At 46.2% G+C, this 21,343-nt stretch overlaps 3 protein-coding genes across 4 annotated transcripts; 2 read left to right on the top strand and 1 right to left on the bottom strand.

The window, feature by feature from the left end:
• Positions 1-3,589: 3,589 nt before the first annotated feature.
• LOC123161537 (uncharacterized) lies at positions 3,590-8,399 on the top strand. Its single transcript, XM_044579349.1, has 3 exons — positions 3,590-4,234; positions 5,406-6,485; positions 7,386-8,399. Exons 1-3 carry the CDS (start codon positions 3,791-3,793, stop codon positions 8,040-8,042), a joined length of 2,181 nt encoding a protein of 726 aa, XP_044435284.1. The 5' UTR covers positions 3,590-3,790; the 3' UTR covers positions 8,043-8,399.
• Positions 8,400-11,690: 3,291 nt separating this feature from the next.
• On the top strand, positions 11,691-14,993 carry LOC123161538 (zinc finger RNA-binding protein). 2 transcript variants are annotated; one of them, XM_044579350.1, is made up of 3 exons: positions 11,691-12,067; positions 12,140-12,561; positions 13,560-14,993. In XM_044579350.1, the coding sequence occupies exons 1-3, from the start codon at positions 11,935-11,937 to the stop codon at positions 14,403-14,405; spliced, it is 1,401 nt and encodes a 466-aa protein (XP_044435285.1). In that variant the 5' UTR covers positions 11,691-11,934; the 3' UTR covers positions 14,406-14,993. The 2 variants fall into 2 exon arrangements, with proteins under 2 accessions (XP_044435285.1, XP_044435286.1); XM_044579351.1 differs by having other exon boundaries at positions 12,143-12,561.
• Positions 14,994-20,454: 5,461 nt separating this feature from the next.
• LOC123161539 (uncharacterized) lies at positions 20,455-21,098 on the bottom strand. The gene has a single exon (XM_044579352.1). It carries the CDS (start codon positions 21,003-21,005, stop codon positions 20,766-20,768), a length of 240 nt encoding a protein of 79 aa, XP_044435287.1. The 5' UTR covers positions 21,006-21,098; the 3' UTR covers positions 20,455-20,765.
• Between the last annotated feature and the right edge of the window lie 245 nt (positions 21,099-21,343).

The raw sequence follows: 21,343 nt of genomic DNA on the forward strand, positions 1-21,343 counted from the left end.
ACCAAATGCTTGTGATAGTTTGAGAAGTAACATATTTAAGGTGGTAAAAATCTTGCTAGGGGAGCGAGGTGGGACTAAAAACAGCCTGCCACAACCTCTTTATTACCGATTCCCAGCATCTTTAGTACCGGTTCGTGCCATGAACCGGTACTAAAGGTTCGCTCTGAGCCGGTACTGAAAATCTCCTTCCGCCTAGCCATTTGAACCAGTACTAATGAACACATTAGTGTCGGCTCAAATGCAAACCGGGACTAATGTGTCTTACATTTGATCATTTTTCTACTAGTGCTATCATATCAAAATAACCTTGACTTGAAGTTACCTGAAGAGCTAATTTTTAAGCAGCAGAGGGGAAGTGTAACCTGGAAGTTACAGGGCATGGATTTTCAGATGTGAAACCGTCCCTATATCCACTGTAACTCCCGCAAAATTTTGGGACAACAAGAAAACATGTATCAAATTAACATTTGCCATGCACTAACATTGATATTCACGTGATATATACTTAGAAAACAAAGAGGTAGATAATTCTTCATGTTGTGCTAAACTTCTACCTTGTGTCCTCTAGAATCTGAACCAGAGGCAGCAATTCTGTACAAGACAGCTCGTCCCATCAATTATGGAATTGGCACAATCGGGTTCGACATGGATGGATCTGCACAATATGGAGGTTGAAAGAAAGATCGAACCTGCAGCAAGAAGGCGGCATGGGTAGTGGAGGATCTCGCTGCGCGGGAGCCACCGCCGCCGCCGTAGTCTCAGGCCTACATCATCATTGCCTCTCCTCAGCTCCATTGGGAAAGTCGCCACCGCCGCTGCCGTTGTGGACTCATGTCGGCCATGGTCATGGTCGTCGCCTCTCCGTAGCACATCAATCTGTACTAAGAGCACTAGTATTCAGTTGGGAGTAGAGAAATCAGCATCAATAAAAGACAAATCCCAAATTCGATGGAGAATGACCTTGGAGAAGACAAAGCAGAGAAGTCGAAGCAGCAAAAGGGGGTGTGGATTGAACAGCCGGACCAAGGAGACTATATGGAAGCGAAACAACACAGACCGAGATGGTAACTGACCTGCAATTATCCGTCGCCGGCGAGTGGCGTACAACACACGCCATTAAGCCTCGATCTACAACGATGCTCGCTTCTCCCTCACAGACCCTCTCACCCGAGCCCCACGGACCAGGCGCAACTCTGGACGGGCGAGGCATGACACGCTCACCTTGTATACCGCTTCGCGATTGTTTTTATTGCCAGCGAAGTGGCCAAGGGAAATTGGATGATACAGGCCCAACAAGCCCGAACAGCAGCATTGAGAGACGACAAAGGTAGGTTTATTGCAGGAGGGAATGAAAAGATAGACCACTGCGCGGATGTTCTCATGGTGGAGGCCTTAGCTCTCAAATTTGGCCTAAATTTAGCGCAAAGGGCAGGATGTAATCGCCTAATCATCAACTCTGACAACCTGGAGGTGATTGAGACCATGCAGGACGGAGGACAGTCAGCGAGAGCGGCGGAGGCAATCTTCGATGACTGCTATCACTATGCTTGTGATTTTATCATGACTAAATTCGAACATTGTAATAGAGAGGCTAATAAAATAGCATATGAACTTGCTAGATTAGCTAGATTTTTTTCGACTTCGGATTGGTTTGAGGAGCCTATTAGTGAAATTGTAACGCTTCCCAGAAACGATGTATTGGTTTTAATTCAAAAAAAAAAGCCCGAACAGCAGCAGATCGCCGATTTTATCGTGGGAGCATCGTCCCAGTTTGTTTACCGCTCCCGAAGGGATCGAAGGTGCATCCGACGGCCAAGATAGCCCAGGTCTGCCGATCTGATGGTAGAAAATGGTGATAGTCTGAGAAGGCTGGAAGAGTGCTCGGTTGTAACGTTTCTAAACTAAATGGTAGGATTGCACATGAAATCCCAGGACATTTAAGTCCGTTGGCCGGCCCATGCATGAAAACCGCCCGCAAAATCTGCTTTTGTATTAATGGTTCCAGGATCTACCATATCCACCGGATTTGTAGGCTGTAAGAGCAACTACAGACGGGCGTCCCAAACTCGCCTTATACGCCCGAGCGGTCGGCCTGATCACTGACCGGTCACAAATTTTTGACCCAGACAGACGCCTTATACGAACTTCAAATGCCCGAGCCAACCGACATCTTCATATTCAGCCCAAATATGGGGGCGGATATAGGGGCCCACGGGTGCCCCCAGGCGTGTCTGCCACGTCGGACCCAACAGCCGCTCCGGCCTGAAAATGCACCAAATCCACCAAATCGATCTACCGGATCCATTTGCTCTCTCCCCTCTTCCTCCTCCTCCTCCTCGACGTCTGTCTTGCCGCTCCGCCGCCACGCGTGCTCCGCAACCGTTCCTAGCCTCTACGCCGCCAGCTCCGACAAAGCAGTTCTCTCTCCCATCCTCGCCGCCGAGGACGTCGTCCCCGGCCCGGACACCACCACGGTATGTCTGACAACTCTATGGCTCCGCCTTGCGCTCTATGTGTTCGACACATTGTCTGACGGATTTTTTGTGATTCTATTATGGAAAACGATGAATTCTGATACTTCGTCGGACGAGGAGTATGGACCGACGGAGCTTGATCAAATGATTCAAGATGAGTTCTTTGATTCCTTGGATTTGGACAAAGAAGTAGACATGCTCATGCTCATGAGTATGCAAAAAGAAATGGACCGGCAGGTGGAGCATATTCTCTATTGCACGATGCGCTAGCCCAGTTTCTCAAAAAGTCAGAACTGATGGAAATGACTAGGCAATGTATTTTAACACTCCCCCTCACGTCTAGGCTGTGGACCTACAGGAAAACCTTAGACATGGCATCAAGATTAGATTGCAGCTATTTTCTATATTAAAATAGTGTTGGTCAGTCTTTGATCCCGAGACCTTGTGGCTATGATACCATATTGAACTGATGCACTAGCCAAGTTTCTCAAAAGTTTGAACTGATGGAAAGAACGAGGTAATGTATTTTAACATTCTCAACTTCAAGGGTTCAATCAAAGTGAGAAGAGTGATCAATCGGGATAGGGTGTCCGGAGCACGGCTATTGCAGAAGGAATACTTTGCTCCGAACCCAACTTTTCTGGATGGCCCATGGTTTCGCCGCCGTTTTCGCATGCGGGAATCATAGTGGAGGCACACATCAAGCTCAAAAGGAATTGTTGCGACCATTTTCTTTCTCTGCTAAGCAGAAATGCACGACTGCTATGAGGATTCTTGCACTTGGTACTGTCACAGATGCCGGATGGCTCGATACCAACATTTGTTAATCACGTGCGACATTGACGTGTATGATAGTCATGCATGAATTTGCATGGATTTAAGAGTCCAGATTCGAGATATATTGATGCCGGTCACAAGATATGAGGGACCGGTGGACGCTGTGCGTGAACACATCCGCGGGCGTAGGGGGCCAGATTTGGCAAGTTGTAGATGCTCTGAACTACAGGTAGCACGCTCTTCGTGCTCGTTTTCGTCCCAAGGGGGAGAGTCTGTGTGCAGAGCCAACAAGTCAACGTGTGACTGACTGTGGGTCCCGCCTCGCTGTGGGAGTATGAGCGAAGGGTCTGAATAGAAATCTCAGACTCTCATCCCCGTCTTCCTCTTCCTTCTGCTCCTCTGCTTCTCTCTTCTCTTCCCCAATTCCCCCTCAAACCCTAGCGACCGATCCGCGAGTTCCCTCCGGCGGCGGCGCCGCCGCTCCGATCGCCCGCCTCTCCGTCAGCCCCAGCCCGCCGTTCGCGCCGCGGCAGCGGTCCATGGATTTCCGCTTCAGCGCCGGCGACCGCGGGCCGCCTTTGCCGCCGCCGTTGGAGTGGCAGGCGGTGCCGCGAGAGCTCATCATTCGCGAGGAGGTGACGCGGCGGCTCACCGAGGAGTGGGCCAAGGGCGACCCCGCCTTCGCCCGCGGCCTCAACGAGGGGTTCGGGCCCGGCCCGTTCTTCGCCCCCGATCGCTTCATGCCGCCGCCGCCGCCGCACGCGCCGATGCCGTTGCCGGTGCCGATGCGCCCGCTCCCGCACGCGCCGCCGCCGGTGCCTTTCGAGGAGTTCGGGGCCTGGCAGGGGTTCGGGCGTCCCCTGCACGCGGGGTTTGGGGAAAGGACGCGGTTTCTCTTCGGGGCGAAGTGGGGGTCTACGCCGCCGCCAGACCCGAAGCACAAGCTCAAGCTGCTTGAGGTCGAGCCCTCCGGGAGACCCGAGGTATGTCGGCACAAACGAATCTTCTTCCGATTGTTCAGGTCAAGTCATTATCGTCGCCGTACTACTAGGCCTGAAGTTCTTTTCCAGATTCGGCATGAAAAACTTTTACTTTCCTCAGAAGTACCTGCTGCATCTATGTTGTGTCATTTCAGAGTCACTCGCACATTATCTGTTCTGAAGTTGATTTCCAGATTCGGCATTAAAAACAGTTTTGGCTCAGAAATTCCTTCTGTATTCCTGTTCTTCATTTCAGAGTTCTGCACACTGCCTGTTCCTCTTTAGCTCAATGTTGCTGTACATTTTATGCTTATTTCACTTGTCCTATTTGATTTGACTTTAGCAGCAACGTTTAGTTTTGTGGAAAATCTCGATCTCTCATCAAGTCATGCATAAGTGGGCAATCCTTGCTATCAAGAGCAAATATTTCTTTGCTTAGTTCAATGGAACACCAAATCTGGTAGGAATAGATCGGGACAATTGCTATCATACTGAATATTGCCCTTCCAGATAATCAAAATTATCAGCTAAGACATACTCCCTCCGTTCCGATTTACTCGTACCACGACGAGTAAATCGGAACGGAGGGAGTATGATTTAGGTAGATGGTGTGAACTTGAGTGGAAAAGAGAGTATTTCTTTTGTAGAAAAAAGGGTGACAGGCGAACAGACTGATACTGTCACCACTGTTGGGTGAAAGTTATGAGGCTATTTTTTGGTGGTAATATTGATTACTGGGTACATCAAGGCTCAGATCAGAGTCAGAGTTTGAAAGGACGCTGATGATTTCCCATTGACTCTACTTGTCTCCATGCATTTATTTGTTTGGTATATGTAGCTGTAGAGATAATCATACTCCCTCCATTCCAAAATATAGTGCGTCCTCGGTTTCCGTGCTTCAACTTTGACCATAAATTTAACCAACGAGACCGATTGCGGCGGGAGTGAAAATTATATAATTGAAGAACTTCTTTTGAATACGAATTCACTGGTATAATTTTCGCTCCCGTCGCAGTCGGTCTCGTTGGTTAGATTTATGGTCAAAATTGAACCTCGAAAAGCGCGGGCGCGCTATATTTTGGAACGGAGGGAGTAACATGCTATTATTCTAGAGCTACAGGATGTTGTTACATATGCACACCTGATTAACTATTGCATTGAATCTTCATCTCAGGCTCTTTCACCAAAGGTTCCAATGATGAAGAGCAAAGCAGATGCAAATGTTGCAACTACTGTACCAAAGAAAGTACAGAAACTAGCCGAGGACTGGAGCTGTGCACTATGCCAGGTTAGTGCACCGTCTGAAGCTGGTCTAAATGAGCATCTTGGAGGAACAGAGCATAAGGCGAAGTTGGCACAATGTAGCGTCAGCAAGGCGACCAAAGATGACAAAAACTGCTTGCAGACGACCACTGGGAATGAGAGCAACACAGATCCTTGTGATGCACCTAAGAAAATATGCATGCTAGTAGACAGTGCAACATGTGAAGCTGGTCTAAATGAGGATCTTGGAGGAAGAAAACATAAGGCGAAGTTGGCACAATGTGGCGTCAGCAAGGCGATCAAAGATGACAAAAACTGCTTGCAGACGACCACTGGGAATGAGAACAACACAGATCCTTGTGATGCACCTAAGAAAATATGCATGCTAGTAGATGGTGAAATGCATGAAGTTGTTCGGAAGAACAACTATCTGTGGTGTGATCTCTGCAGAGTCAGGTGCGATAGTAACAGCATCATGGCTGGCCATCTGCGTAGCAAGAAGCACAGTAAATTAAACAAGGTTTCGACGTCGATAAAGGCTGTGAGGACAAATACCGATACTAAGGAAGGTTTGACTTCTTTTGGAAGTCAGGTAAATACAAACGGCTCTACTGAAATTCCAGCGGTAATTGAAGGCGACATAAATATGACCACCAAAGTAGATGAAAGTGGCCCTGTAGAAAATCCAGTCCAGAAAGAAATCCATCCGTTGAGCAAGAAGCACAGTAAATTAAACGATGGTTGGACATCGATAAAGGCTGTGAGGACAAATACCGATACTAAGAAAGAAATCCATCCGGGGAGCAAGAAGCACAGTAAATTAAACGATGGTTGGACATCGATAAAGGCTGTGAGGACAAATACCGATACTAAGAAAGAAATCCATCCGGGGAGCAAGAAGCACAGTAAATTAAACAAGGTTTCAACATCGATAAAGGTTGTGAGGTCTAATACCGATACTAAGGAAGGTTTACCTTCTTGTGGAAGTCAGGTAAATACAAAAGTCTCTACTTAAATTCCAGTGCTAATTGAAGGCGACATAAATATGACCACCGAAGTAGACGAAAGCGAGCCTGTAGAAAATCCAGTCCAGAAAGAAATCACAAGAATGGCCACCATATGGGCAATGTTTTCTTGTTAAGTTTCTTTGATACTGGTAATCAAGGTAGGAATCTTATAAGTCTTCGAATCCAGTTCAACAGATCTCTTATATCTCTTTGTAAAGAAATATAAGAGCGTTTAGATAACTAGCTTGTGTTTGTTCAGAATGTACCTAGCTAGACAGATAGTAAGTAGCCCGTTACACCTCTTGTCTGTGCATTACATGCGACATGAGCAACGGCCACATTGTGACCTTGTGAATGTTACACAAAACAGGTGATAAACTGACTCAAGTTTGGAATTTATTTAGTTGTTTTAAGTGTCCGGGCTCAGATTTGCTTCTGCGTATGTTGTGCTGAAGTTGTTCTTTCTTAGTAGTTGCAGCATGTACTCACCAATAGCTATTTAAAAAACAGTGCACGCAGCAGTAATCTGAAGAGAGTATTCCTTTTGTAGCAAAAGGGTGACAGGTGAACAATCTGATTCTTGTCACCACTGTTTGGTGAAAGTTATGAGGTTATTTTTGGTGGTAATATTGCTTACTGGGCACATCAAAGCTCATATCAGAGTCAGAGTTTGAAAGGATGCTGATGATTTCCCATTGATTCTACTTGTCTCCTTCCATTTATTTGATTGGTATTGCTAGCTGTAGAGAGATACATTCGATCATGAGACATAGTTTCAACTTGCAATCATCCGAATAACCATATAACATGCTATTATTCTAGAGCTACGGGATGTTGTTACATATGCGCACCTGATTAACTATTGCATTGAATGTTCATCTCAGGCTCTTTCATCAAATCCAAAGGTTCCAATGGTGAAGAGGAAAGCAGATGCACATGTTGCAACTACTGTGCCAAAGAAAGTACAGAAACCAACCAAGGACTGGAGCTGTGCACTATGCCAGGTTAGTCGACCATGTGAAGCTGCTCTAAATGCGCATCTTGGAGGAACAAAGCATAAGGCAAAGTTGGCACAGTGTGGCGTTAGCAAGACGATCAAAGATGGCAAAAACTGCTCACAGATGACCACTGGGATTGAGAGCAGCACAGATCCTTGTGATGCACCTAAGAAAATATGCATGCTAGTAGACGGTGCAATGCATGAAGTTGTTCGGAAGGACAACTACCTGTGGTGTGATCACTGCAGAGTCAGTTGTGGTAACTACGCCACCATGGCTTGCCATCTGCGGTGCAAGAAGCAGAGTAAATTAACCAAGGTTTGTTCATCGATAAAGGTTGTGAGGACAAATACCAATACTAAGGAAGGTTTGCCTTCTTCTTTTGGAAGTCAGGTAAATACAAACGGCTCTACTGAAATTCCAGTGGTAATTGAAGGCGACATAAATATGACCACCGCAGTAGATGAAAGTGGCCCAGTAGAAAATCCAGTCCAGAAAGAAATACAAAGAATGGCCACCATATGGGCAATGTTTTCTTGTTAAGTTTCTTAGATACTGGTAATCAAGGTAGGAATCTTGCAAGTTTACGAATCGAGTTCAACAGATGGCTTATAAGGTATCTAAGTTGATTACTAGTGTCTAAGCAACTTTGCAAGAGAAGCATTGCTCCCTGGACATGTCTTTCACATGGAGATGACTTATTTATGTAGAATGCCCAGTTTGAACTTTGCCTAAGCTGCTTCTGTTGTAGTTTTAGCCAGTTTTGATTGTCGCCCTCTGTTTAAGTTAATGTGAGTAGGTGGGACGGGTTGAGCTGGTGATGAGTAGGGTTTCCCTGAGTGCTAACCTGACTCGTTTGTAATTTGTTTAGGTCTTTTAGGTGTGGCTCAGGTTTGCTTTTGCATATGTTGTGTGGAAAGTTGTTCGTTGATTAGTTGCAGCGCATACTCATCAATAGCTGTTTCAGAAAGACTGTGGTCAGCATTAATATATAGTTGTGAGATGCATATATATTATCCAAGCATCCTGATGAAGACAGAAACCGGCATATATGAAATATCAGGCAAAAATGCTTCTAAAGCTGCAAATTCCATGAAAATGAGGTGTAGGTTCTGACGATTCTTGACTGATTTATACTGCTCGGGAAGGTTGTGATATGTATGCATGCCAAATTTCAACGTCAAATTTTGGTACTGAAATTTTGCATTAATGTTTGGTACTGAAATTTGGCATTAATGTAGAACATGGGCTTCCTTGGTATCTTACGTATTATTTTAGAGATGATCTTTGAAAATTCTGCCCCGAGTATTCATGGAATTTGTGAGTTTAGACAGTTTTTTGCTGGATATATATATACCCTCGAGAGTTTCGTCCGCAACAGCTTATCTCAGGTGTTGCTGGGAGAAACGCAACAAATCATGGGAGATCAGAAAACTCAGTGAACACCATGGCAAGCTTGCAGCCAAGAAGCAATCCATGTCCTGTGGTCCTGCTGTTTATTTCTGTTAGGCCAGAGTTCCAATGTCTCTGCAATTCTCTGCTGTTGTACCTTCTCGAGTTTGAATTCCGGATTGTTATAATTTGTACCCCATGTAGGTCTGGTGTTATATCTTCTGAAATAATCTATACTGATGTGTGCCCTACTAGCTTGTGTTTACTAAGAAGTAAGAACATACCTAGCTAGACAGATAGTAAGTACTCCCTCCGTCCGGAATTACTTGCATAGAAATGGATGGAAATGAATGTATCTAGAACTAAAATACGTCTAGATACATCCATTTCTCGGACAAGTATTTCCGGACGGAGAGAGTTGCTCGATACACCTCTTGTCTGCGCATTACATGGGACATGAACACTGACCGCATTGTGACCTTGTGAATGGGACATGAACACTGACCGCATTGTGACCTTGTGAATGTTACACAAAACAGGTGATAAACTGACGCAGATATGAAATATCATATGAGAATGCTCATATAGCTGTAACTTTCCATGAAAAAAAAAGAGTGTAGGTCTCGATGATTCTCCATTGATTTATATTGCTCGGGAAGGTTGTGTTCTATTTGAGATTCAAATACAATGTTATTTGTGAGATATTTTGCTAGGAGTTTTTTTATTGATGTGGAATATGGTATTCCTAAGTATTGTAAATTGAAGTGGTCTTTGTAGCTTCTGCACCGAGTATTCATGGAATTGTGTGACTATTTCTTTTAGAGTACGTCTAGGTGTATCATATTTTTATAGATGGCAGAAAACAAATTCCAAAGACTATCTGTTGCAAGCAACAAGTGTATTACAAATTTGACTAGCCACCACATACGTTGCAATTCACAGCCACAACACATAGGGCCTACCCTAAGTTATTAGAAAGACAAAGCGTGTCACGACCAACACCGGCGAAGCCAACAGAAACTCATCCACCCATGAGTGCCTAAAAAGAGGATGGCGAGTAGGTGGAAGGACTTGATTAGTCTTGACGGAGGCATCGTCTTGGGCACACAAGGAGTGGATCAACGAGCTGCTCGGCTCGTTAATCTCGTGCTCGTTAAGCTTAATGAGCAAAAAATCCTGCTCGATTTGGTTTGTTTGAAACTTAATCTCGCCCATCTACTTTGTTGCCTCTTTATGTTGATTAGATTTAATAGATGGGCTGAGGTGCTACAAAATTTTTGTCACGTGAGATGAAAATATGTGTTGTGTTGTGTTGTTACTAACGAGTTTAACGAGCTACACATGAAACTCGTTCGTTAGCTCATTCATCAAGCCCGTTAAGCTTAATAAGCTGAAATTGATGATTGACTCAGTTCATTAAGAAACGAGCCACGAGCATAACGAGCTGAACTATCGAGTACTCATTAAGCTTGCGAACCACAAGCTTTTGGTCCAGCCCTACGCATAAGCGACAACATACATAGCGCCCATGAAGATCGACCTAGGACAACTACGAGCATCAAAAGAATGCACCACATGACCTTCGCAGCAACGAGCACCAAAGGAATGCAACACAAGACCTCCCAACCATGTCTGCGTACATAATGCTCCCAACTACGGAATGACGTCGGTGATGTCATCATCGTTGATTCGAAACCGAACCTAGGCTTTCGCCCGGAGATAAGAACCAAACACAAATGTCGCGGGTGGTGGTGGTGGGGGGGGGGCACCTCATCGACGCCTCCAAGGAGGGGAAGGATACCCACAGGCGCCGGCGGCGCAACCGAAGACATGTAGGACTTCCATTTGTAGCAATCCTCTATCCCCGCCCGCCGGATTGCGGCAACACCGTCCATGTTGGACACTTTGCCGAAGCATCCGCACCTTGTCATCGTAGCTGAAACACTATGGCCCACCACGCATGCGCAAACAATAGCATGCAACACGTCTTCTACCCCCCCCATGGGCTAAATTTCATGTTTTGACCCTTTTCTGAAACCTATTCGAGATCTGATCCTAGTTTGAATTTTTTTCGAGATCTGACCCTTTTGCTACCACCAGGGACCATGGCGGTAGGGTATAACAGCCTACCGCCAAGGACCCTGGCGGTAGGGTTGCATGCCCTACCGCCAAAAACCTCCTAAGTATTGAACACAGTGCGTGCTCGTGCCTACCGCCAAGCACCTTGACGGTAGGGTTATGCAGGTTATTGCCAGCCCGTTTGGCGGTACGATGTTTCCTACCGCCAAAGTCCCTGGCGGTAGGCTATTAGACCCTACCGCCATGTAGTGGCGGAGCTACGGCAAGGCCGAATGGGCCATGGCCCGCCCAGCCCATGCTATTTTCTGTAGTATATACTTCGTTTTGGGCCATGGAACATATTCCCTGCAGTTATTTTCTACAGTCGGCCCGCCCAGCTTTCTGGGTCAAGCTCCGCCACTGCCGCCATGGACTCTGGCGGTAGCAAAAGAGTCAGATCTCGATTTTTTTTCAACCTAGGGTCAGATCTCGAATAGGTTTGGGAAAAGGGTCAAAACACGAAATTTAGCCCCCCGCATGGCCGAGAACCTGCAACCGCGAGCCATCTTCCTCCCGGCGCACAATCAAGGGCCCACCGCACAGCAACTATCGCACCCGAGGTACCTCGGCGAGCGCTGACGACCCGTGATGCGAGGACGAGGCGATGCCGCTGTTACCCGCTGGGTGTGTGTGTGTGGGGGGGGGGGGGATCCAACCACTGGCGGAGCTTAGTGTAGTGTTGGGGGGGGGGGGCTGTGGCCCCCCAGCCATGCACAATTCATTGAAGAAAAAAAATTAATAGAGGGCTTAATGGAAGGAAAAAAAATGTTCGGTTGGGCCCGATTTCAGGGGAACCCAACGAGAGAGCCTGGACAGTGGACACCCCCCGCAGCACGCCGGGACGAAGCCGAGCAGTCTTGCTCTGCACTCTGCACTGCGCCGCCGCTGGATCTACCCCACCTCGCCGTTCCCGCCGCGGCGGTCAATGGAGTTCCGCTTCCGCGCCGGGGACCGCGGGCCGCCCGGCTCCTCCCCGCCAGCCCCCGGAGGCTCCCCGCCGGCACGGTTCTCCCTCCCCCGCGACGGCTACACCGGTGCCGGTGCGCAAGGCACGCAAGGTAAGCACCGCCGGAACAGAATTCACTCCCCGGAGCGCCCGAATCCCTGACGCCCTCCGCCGCTCCGCGCAGCAGGGCCTTCGCCTTCGCCTTTGCCGCGGCCGCCGCTCGAGTGGGAGGCGGCGCGGCGAGAGCACCTCATCCGCGAGGAGGTGAGGCGGCGGCTCGTCGAGGAGGAGGTGCGCCGCGAGTTCGAGGCCGAGGGCGACCTCGCCTTCGCCCGCGGGGGCTGGGGGCCCGACCCCTTCCTCGCCCCCGGTTGCTTCATGCCGCCGCCGACGATGCCGATGCCGATGCGCCCGCCCCCGTACGCGCCGCCGCCGCCGGTGCCTTTCGACGAGTTTGGTGCCTGGCAGGGGTTTGTGCCTCGCCGGCACGCGGGATTTGGGGAAAGGATGCCGTTCCCCTGCGAGGAGAGGAGGTGGTCTCCGCCGCGTCAGAAGCCGAAGCATAAGCTCCAGCTGCTTGAGATCGAGCCCTCCGGGACACCCGTGGTATGTGGGCACAAATCTTTCTCAGATTCGGCATTTCTGTTATGTCATTTCAGAGTTCTGCACACTGTCTGTACGTTTTACGTTTATTTCACTTGTCCTATTAGATTTAACTTTAGCAGCAAATTCTTGTTCCCTCTGTATCTAAGGGCATGTACAATGGTGGCATATGGATACATATGCCCCATGACAAAAAGTAACTTGAGGCATCTACATTTATTTTTTCTCCCCAATGCAAGCTACCACTAGTGGGCCTCATTAAGAAATAGAAAATAAAGATTCTAGTACACATGCATCTCTACTTTTCACTCCAACCTTTTTAGCTTTTGTCACCGGACCACACCTTTTCTCTTCAAGCACCCGCCTCCTGAAGAGGATCCCGCTTCTCTATCCGAACCTACTTTACGTCATATCCGATCCTACATGGCATGCGAGGCATCACCTTGAGGCTATGCATTGTACATGCCCTAAGTATAAGACGTTTTTTCAGTTCAAATTGAACTGCAAAATGTCTTATATTTAGATACAGAGGAAGTAGAAGATTTCTCATCAAGTAATGCATAAGTCGGCAATTCTTGATATCTAGTGTAGTGTCAAAAACATTCTTATATTTTGGGACAGAGGGAGTATGATTTAGGCAGATGGTGTGAACTTGAGTGGCAAAGAGAGTATTCCTGTTGTAGAAAAGGGTGACAGGTGAACATACTGATTCTTGTCAGCAAGTTATGAAGTTATTTTGGTGGTGATATTGCTTACTGGGTGCATCAAGGCTCAGATCAGAGTCAGAGTTTAAAAGGACGCTGATGATTTCCCATTGATGCTACTTGTCTCCATTTATTCATTTGATTGCTATCAGTATCTGTAGAGAGATACTTTCAGTCATGAGACATAGTTTCAGCTTGCAACCATCTGAATACCTCGTAACATGCTATTATTCTTGAGCTGCAGGATGTTGGTAGATATGCACATCCGTTAACTATTGCATTGAATGTTCATCTCAGGCTCTTTCACCAAAATTGAAGGTTCCAAAGATGAAGAGGAAAGCAGCTGCAAATGCTGCAGCTACTGTACCAAAGAAAGTACAGAAACTAGCCAAGGACTGGAGCTGTGCACTATGCCAGGTTAGTGCAACATGTGAAGCTGGTCTAAATGAGCATCTCGGAGGAAGAAAACATAAGGCCAAGTTGGCACAGTGTGGCGCCAGCAAGGCAATCAAAGATGACAAAAACTGCTTGCAGGCGACCACTGGGAATAAGAACAGCACAGATCCTTGTGATGCACCTAAGAAAGTACACATGCTAGTAGACGGTGAAATGCATGAAGTTGTTCAGAAGAACAACTATCTGTGGTGTGATCGCTGCAGAGTCAGGTGTGATAGCAACGTCATCATGGCTGGTCATCTGCGGAGCAAAAAGCACAGTAAATTAAACAAGGTTTGGACATCGATAAAAGCTGTGAGGACAAATACTGATACTAAGGAAGGTTTGCCTTCTTGTGGAAGTCTGGTAAATACAAACGACTGTACTGAAATTCCAGCGGTAATTGAAGGCGACATAAATATGACCAGTGAAGTAGATGAAAGTAGCCCTGCAGAAAATCCCGCCGGGAAAGAAATCAAAAGCATTGCCACCGAAGTAGAAATTCCAGCGGTAATTGATGGCGGCATAAATATGACCAGTGGTGTAGATGAAAGTAGCCTTGTAGAAAATCCAGCTGGGAAAGAAATCACAAGCATCGCCACCGAAGTAGAAAGTATAACCATGGCTACCGAAGTACATGAAAATAACCCTGTTGAAACTCCAGTTGAAACAAAGAAGGAAAGCACAGACATGACAAATGATGTGTGACAAGTCGAGCCAAAGGAGGAGTAACAGTATACCTGCTCTTTACCCAAGCTTCTCGCTTCTACCCTTTCGTTGGACATGATCTTATCATGGAACATATGCTTAGCTCAGTTTCATCATCAGATGTGGGATTCTCTCTTACCATCCGGCATGTACTCCCTCTGTAAAGAAATATAAGAGCATTTAGATTACTACTTTAGTGATCTAAACGCTCTTATATTTCTTTACGGAGGGAGTAGTTTATAGGGTAACAATAATGCATATGGGCAATGTTTTCTTGTTAAGTTTCTTAGATACTGGTAATCAAGGCAGGAATCTTACAAGTATATGAATCCAGTGCCATACATGGCTTCTAAGGTATCTAACTTGATTACTAGTATCTAAGCAACTTTCCATGAGAAGCATTGCTCCCTGGAGTATGTGTTATTGTTACTCTTTGGACATGTCTTTGACATGGAGATTAAGTTTTTTTATGTAGAATGCCCCACTTTGAACTATACCTTAGCTGCCTCTGTGGTACTTGTATCCAGTTTTCATTGTCGTCCTCTGTTTACATGTAATGTGCTGAGGTGAGATGGGTTGAGCTGGTGACGAGTAGGGTTTCTCTGGGTGCTATCCTGACTCTAGTTTGTATTTTACTTAGGTCTTTTAGGTGTCTGGGCTCAGGTTTACTTTTGCATAGGTCGTGTGAAAATTTGTTCGTTCGAGTAGTTGTAGCATGTACTCACCAATAGCAGTTTTAGAAAGAGTGTACAACCAGCAATATATAGAGATTAGAGGCATATGGGCTATCCAAACATCGGAATGAAGAGAGAAAATGACAGATATGAAATATCAGGTGAACATGTTCCTAAAGTTGTAAAACTAATGTACAAGAGGTGTGGGTTTTGATGATCCTTAGCTTGATTTATTGAGTTCGTGAAGGTTGTGGTCCATACCCATGCCAAAATTCAGTATCAAATAAAATGTTGCTTGTGAGATATTTGGTACTGAAAGTTTGCATTGATGTGGAATATGACCTCCCCGAGCACCATAAATTATTTTGGAGGTGATCTTTGAAACTTCTGCACCGAGAAATCATGGAATTTGCGACTTTAGACCATTTTTGCTGGATATGCTCTCTCGACAGGTTCGTTGACAGCAGCTGAGCGTAGGTGTTGCTGGAAGAACACAATAAATCAGGGGATATCAGAAAACCCAGTGGACGGCACAGCGTGCAGCTTAGAAGCAATACATGATCTGCGGCCCTGCTGTTTATTTCTGTTAGGCAAGAGTTCCGGACTTCCGGTGTCTCAGCAATTGCTCAGCTGTTCTACCTGGTCCAGCTTGAATTCTGGATGTGTACCCCAAATAGGCCAGGTAGAACGTGGAACAGCTGAGACACCAGATGCATGTAGGGTATTCAAGCATTATGATGAAGAGAGAATGTACCTAGCTAGCTTTGGAATAATCTAGACTCGTATCTGCCCTACTAGCTTGTGCTTGCTTTGAATGTACCTAGCTAGACATGCAACATGAACATCGACCGTGCTTAATTTTTTTTTCTCTCGAGAATGCACAGGTGCTAAATTGACTCTAGTTTGGAATTTATTTAGTTCTTTTAGGTGTCAGACTTCAGGTTTACTTCTGCATATGCCGTGCGGAAGTTGTGCTTTCGAGTAGCTGCAGCATGTACCCATGAACTCGCCAATAGCTGTTCCAAAAAGAGTTTACTCACCAGTAATCTGCAGAGGCATATAGAGCATACAAGCATCCCGATGAATAGAAGAAATGGCAGATACGAAATATCAGGTGATAGTGTGCATATAGTTGTAAATTCCATGAGAAATGAAGGTTGTGTTCTATATCCATGTGAGATTTTAGAAACAAATACGATGTTACTTGCGAGATAGGGTTTCCATGGGTGCTAACCTGACCCTAGTCTGAATTTATCTAGTTCTTCTAGGTGTGATGCATCAAGTTTACTTTTGCCTATGTTGTATGGGAACTTGGTAGCAGTTGCTGCATGTACTCACCAGTAATCTGTAGATGCATATAGGGTATCCAAGCATCCTGATGAAGAGAGAACCGACATATTTGAATTACCAGTGAGAACTCTCCTAATAAAAGTTGTAAAATTCTTAAAATGAGACATAGGTTTTCGATGATCCTTGGCTGATTCAGTGTCCGGGCAGGTTGTGAACCATATCAATGCCAAAAGTCTTGTCAAATAAAATGTTACTAGTGAGATATTGGTAGTGAAATTTTTGATGTAGAATATGACTTTCTTAGGTATCATAAATTATTTTAGATGTGATTATTCATGGAATATTGCGACGTTAGATCATTTTTGCTGGACATGCTCTCAACAGTTTCACCACAGGAGCTTAGCTTAAGTGTTACCTATAAATAATCATGGTAGCTAAGAAACCCAGTGAACGCCATGGCAATCTTGCAGCAGCTTCTAAACTAAATTTGCTTTGGAATTTATCTACTACTAACGCCACAGCAGGTTCTAAACCCAGTGAACGCCATGGCAATCTGGAGTAGTTGTTTTAGGTGTCAAGGCTCAGCTTTACTTCTTCATATGTTGTGCTGAAGCTGTTCTTTCTTAGTAGTTGCAGCATGCGCTCACCAATAGCCGTTCCAAAAATAGGTTTTTTTAGAAGAACAGGGAGCCCTCCCCGGTTCCATTATATTAATGAAACCAAATTCAGTTATTACATCAGCTCACTAAAAGGAGCAGTTCAGAAAGAAAACAATGGCTTAAGCCAGTACAGAGTTAACGCAACCGGATCACAGGCACTACGCAGTATCAAATGCAGATCAGCTCCTGGGATGCCTTGCACGCTTTCAGCGGCGGTGCAGTCACCGCTTGAGGGGACCAGGCAGCCACCAGGGTCGAGGTTGGACTCGGCATCGATGTAGCTTCTGAACGCTTCTTGGAGGGGGACGAGAAGCCCACTGCGTCGTCCGAGATCTTCAGCTTGTCCCATGGAGTCACCAACGGTGCTCCAGCGTGCTTCATGATCAGCCACTGATCATCAGTGGTTGTCTCAGATTGGTCGCGAGGTGTGTTGTGAAGGCCTCCAGCCTTTCTGCCGCCCCATCCGAGGACAGGATCACCTAGTTCTTGATAGTTTTTAGAATCAGCCTCATCACCTGCTTAATGGACGTCCATAAGGTGTTATTGAAAATCATAGAGTTCCTATATTTCCAAATACACCAAAGTACAGCAGCGTTAGCTGTGTTGAGGGCGGAGTGTTTTCTGTTAGCAATCCAGAGTCTGGCCACTGATTCGAAATCAGTCCCAGTATCCACCCCGAAATGATTTGAGACCAGAGGCCAGATCTGTCTAGAGACCACACAGTCAAAAACAAATGCGAGCATGTTTCAGCCTCAGAGCAGAACACACACTCAAGTGGCTTAATAATCTGTCTTTTCCTGAGGTTATCCCTGGTCATTAGTTTGTTGTTGGCAAGGAGCCACAGGAAGACATGAACTTTTGGTGGAATTTTTAGCTTCCACACCGAGGGGATGAAGACTGGTTGCACCCCCCTAAAATTAATCACATGGTAGAGTGAGCTAGTGGAGTAAACTCCCCTGTTCTCTAGCTGCCAGACAAGGGCATCAGTTTCATTGGTAAGGGTCAGGCTGCTAGTTATCTCCACTACCTGATACCACTGTTCCATGAGCCTGCCATCAAAATTCCTTCTAAAAGTGAGCTTAAGTTGCATACCATCCCATACTTCCCTGACACTTTTGGTTTGTTCATTACATATAGAGTAGATAGGTCAGAATTGCACTGCTAAGGGGGAGGTACCAAACCAGGTGTCTTCCCAAAACCTAACTTTTTCACCAGACCCAACCTTCCACCTATAACCAAGTTTCAGTGCTTGGATAATGGTTTTTAGCCCCTTCCAGATTCTGGAGGCACTGGGGGATAGGTTAGGAGCAAAAATGTTAATCTTACCAGACATGTACTTGTGCTCAGTGATCATTTTTCATGGTTTTCCTTCACTCTCATAGTATCTCTTCACCCAGGAACCTAGTAAACACAAGTTGACATCTTGGAGGTTTGGGATTCCCAAGCCTCCAAATTCTTTCTTCATACACACCATCTTCCAGTTGGCTAGATGAAGTTTCCTATGGCCTTCAAAATCATTCCACAAACAGTTGACCATTTGAGAGTTGATCATCTCAATGGCCCATTTAGGGAACTTGAAGAAGGATAAAAGATAGATTGGAATACTGGTCAGGCAAGCCTGGATCAGAATGAGTCTACCTTTATAAGAGAGGAGCTTACCTCTCCAACCAGCAATTCTTTTCATAATTTTATCTATGAGAGGTTGGATATCCTCCTTCCTAAGTTTGTCATGGTGCAGAGGGATGCCAAGGTATTTAATAGGGAAGCACCCCCCTTTACAATCCAGGATAGTAAGAAAATGCATGAAATCAGAGTCTTCCATGTTAATTGGGATCAACTCACTCTTAGAGTAGTTGATCCTCATGCCAGAAACCTGCTCAAAACAAGTGAGGATAGTCTTGAGGTCGGAGGCATGGGTAAGGTCATTATCTAAAAAGAGAAGGGTATCGTCAGCATATTGCAGACAAATAATTCCCCCATTGCAGACTTCAGTACATATTCCAGCAATCAAGTTACAACTAGCTGCTCTGGACAACATCTTGGTCAGCACATGTACTACTAAATTGATGAGTAATGGGGAAATAGGATCCCCTTGTCTGAGCCCTTTACCAGCTAAAATGAAATTACCTTCAGTATTGTTAATTTTGACCCCAACCGAGCCATTATGAGTGATCTGCTGAATCCAATTAATCCAAATATCATCAAAGCCTCTTTTTTTGAGGAGGTCCAGGAGGAAACCAAGGTCTACTTTATCAAAGGCTTTTTCATAATCCAGTTTCAAAACCAAACCTTGTTTTTTCCCAGAATGGACTGAGTGCACTACTTCATGGGCAGTGACCACGCTCTCCAGAATGTATCTGCCTTTGAGGAAGGCAGATTGGTTACTGGCAATCAGCCTCTGGAGGATCCTAGTCAGCCTGTTGGTGAGGACCTTAGTAAAAAATTTAAAACCACAGTTAAGCAAGCTGATGGGTCTAAACTTTTTCATGGAAGTTGCATCAGGTTCCTTAGGGACGAGAGTAAGCATGTCAAAGTTAAGTCTATGTATGTCCAACTCTCCCTTATGAAAATCATTAAACAAGGCTATTAGGTCCACCCTAATCAACTCCCAAAAGTGTTGATAGAAGAAGAAAGGAATCCCATCTGGTCCAGGGGCACCATCAGGGTAGGAGTCTGCTTTCTTTATCTCTTCTTCAGTAAAAGGTGATTCTAGGTTCTCATTCTTTGGAGGTGTGACCAATTCCTCTACAAAGAAAAAGTCAGAGCTCAGTGTGAAGTTTACTAGGTTCCAAAAATAGTTTACTAGCCAGTAATCTATAAAGGCATATAGAGTATACAAGCATCCTGATGAAAGCGAAGGAATGACTGATATGAAATGTCAGGCGAAAATGCTCATATAGTTGTAACATTGCATGCAAATGAAGTGAAGGTTTTGACGATTCTCTACTGATTTATCCCGCTCGGGAAGGTTGGGTTGTGTTCTGTATCCATTGTTGTAGAATACTGAAATCTTGCATTGTTGTAGAATACCGTCTTCCCGGGTATCCTAAATGATTTTACAGGTGATCTCTGAAACTTCTGCATCGAGTATTCATGGAATTTTGCTACTTTAGACCATTTTCGGTGGATATGCGTGCAACATATTCGGTTTGTCCAGTGCAGCTTATCTCGGGTGTTGCTGGAAAAACTCAATAAATCATGGTGAAGGCCATGGAAAACTTGCAGCCAAGAAGCAATTCATGATCTGTTATCCTGTTGTTTACTTCTGAAATAGATACAGTGTTATCAGCCTAGGTACTTTCTGAAATAATCTGCACTGATATATGCCCTACTGGCTTGGTTTAGTCAGAAAGTAACCCGGCTAGACAGTATTACATGCAACATGAGCATTACATGCAGAAATTTCAGTTACTATTTCTGCATCTGAATTCTGAAGGTGCGTGACATACAGTAGAACGGCTGTTGAGATTGGCCTGGATCATCAATACATACATGCTGCAGTTTCAGATATACACATGTACTCCCTCCGTCCGAAGAAACTTGACAAACTTTTTCGGACGGAAGGAGTATAAAACTAGTCTTATCAGGGGTAAAACAACTACACGTCCACTCTACTACAAAGTGGAAGGAAGGGCTACAGACAGCAGATTGGAAGAAAGAAAAAGCCCAGATGACGGAGCAGAGCAGGCGAAAGCGATGGATTGAAAAACGGGCTATCTGCGCCGTGGTGACCTGGATCAGCCGGCGAGGCGCTTCTTCTTGGCCTCGGCCTCGTCGGTGGCCTCCACCTGCTCCTTGGCCGCGCGCAGGTCCGCCTCCGCCGCCTCCTGCTCGCTCCTCGCCGTCGCCTTCCGCCACACGCCCACCACGCTGGCCTTCATGTGCTGCCCCCACTCCTGCACGGACGCCCCGAACGACGCCACGCCTCTCACCGCCGCCGCCGGCGTCTCGCCCTCCTTCCTCCCGTCCCCCTCCATGCTCACCGCCCGAGGTTTGCTACCTAGCTTCTTCTGCCTGCGCTGTTACTACGAGAAGACGAGAGAAGAGGCAGGAGGACAGGAGAGGAAGAGGCGTGCGTGTACGCTGCACTACATAGTCGCCGGTGCGTATGATGCGCTGTCCCGGTACCAGCATCTGGACGCGCCACGTGGGCTCGGGAATATGCTCTGCTGGCGCCCCCTGGGGCCTCCACGTGGACGGCCGACGCGCGCGTGCTTAGTGGCGAAGCAAAGGAGGGCGGCGGCGCGCGCAGCACCCGTGCGCTGCGCCGCCGCCGCACGATCTGCAACGAGCGGCGATGATTCGGTGATGGGAA

This window comes from Triticum aestivum, chromosome 7B, assembly GCF_018294505.1.
Source record: "Triticum aestivum cultivar Chinese Spring chromosome 7B, IWGSC CS RefSeq v2.1, whole genome shotgun sequence".
NCBI classification, from domain to species: Eukaryota; Viridiplantae; Streptophyta; class Magnoliopsida; order Poales; family Poaceae; genus Triticum; species Triticum aestivum.

Excerpts from the sequence above, each read along its gene's own strand:
- LOC123161537 (XM_044579349.1), top strand. The coding sequence starts at position 3,791 with ATGGATTTCCGCTTCAGCGCCGGCGACCGCGGGCCGCCTTTGCCGCCG. Across the intron at positions 4,235-5,405 it reads AGCCCTCCGGGAGACCCGAG|GCTCTTTCACCAAAGGTTCC; the intron begins GTATGTCGGCAC and ends TCTTCATCTCAG. Across the intron at positions 6,486-7,385 it reads TACCTTCTTGTGGAAGTCAG|GCTCTTTCATCAAATCCAAA; the intron begins GTAAATACAAAA and ends TGTTCATCTCAG.
- LOC123161538 (XM_044579350.1), top strand. The coding sequence starts at position 11,935 with ATGGAGTTCCGCTTCCGCGCCGGGGACCGCGGGCCGCCCGGCTCCTCC. Across the intron at positions 12,068-12,139 it reads CGGTGCGCAAGGCACGCAAG|CAGGGCCTTCGCCTTCGCCT; the intron begins GTAAGCACCGCC and ends CGCTCCGCGCAG. Across the intron at positions 12,562-13,559 it reads AGCCCTCCGGGACACCCGTG|GCTCTTTCACCAAAATTGAA; the intron begins GTATGTGGGCAC and ends TGTTCATCTCAG.
- LOC123161539 (XM_044579352.1), bottom strand. The coding sequence starts at position 21,005 with ATGGAGGGGGACGGGAGGAAGGAGGGCGAGACGCCGGCGGCGGCGGTG.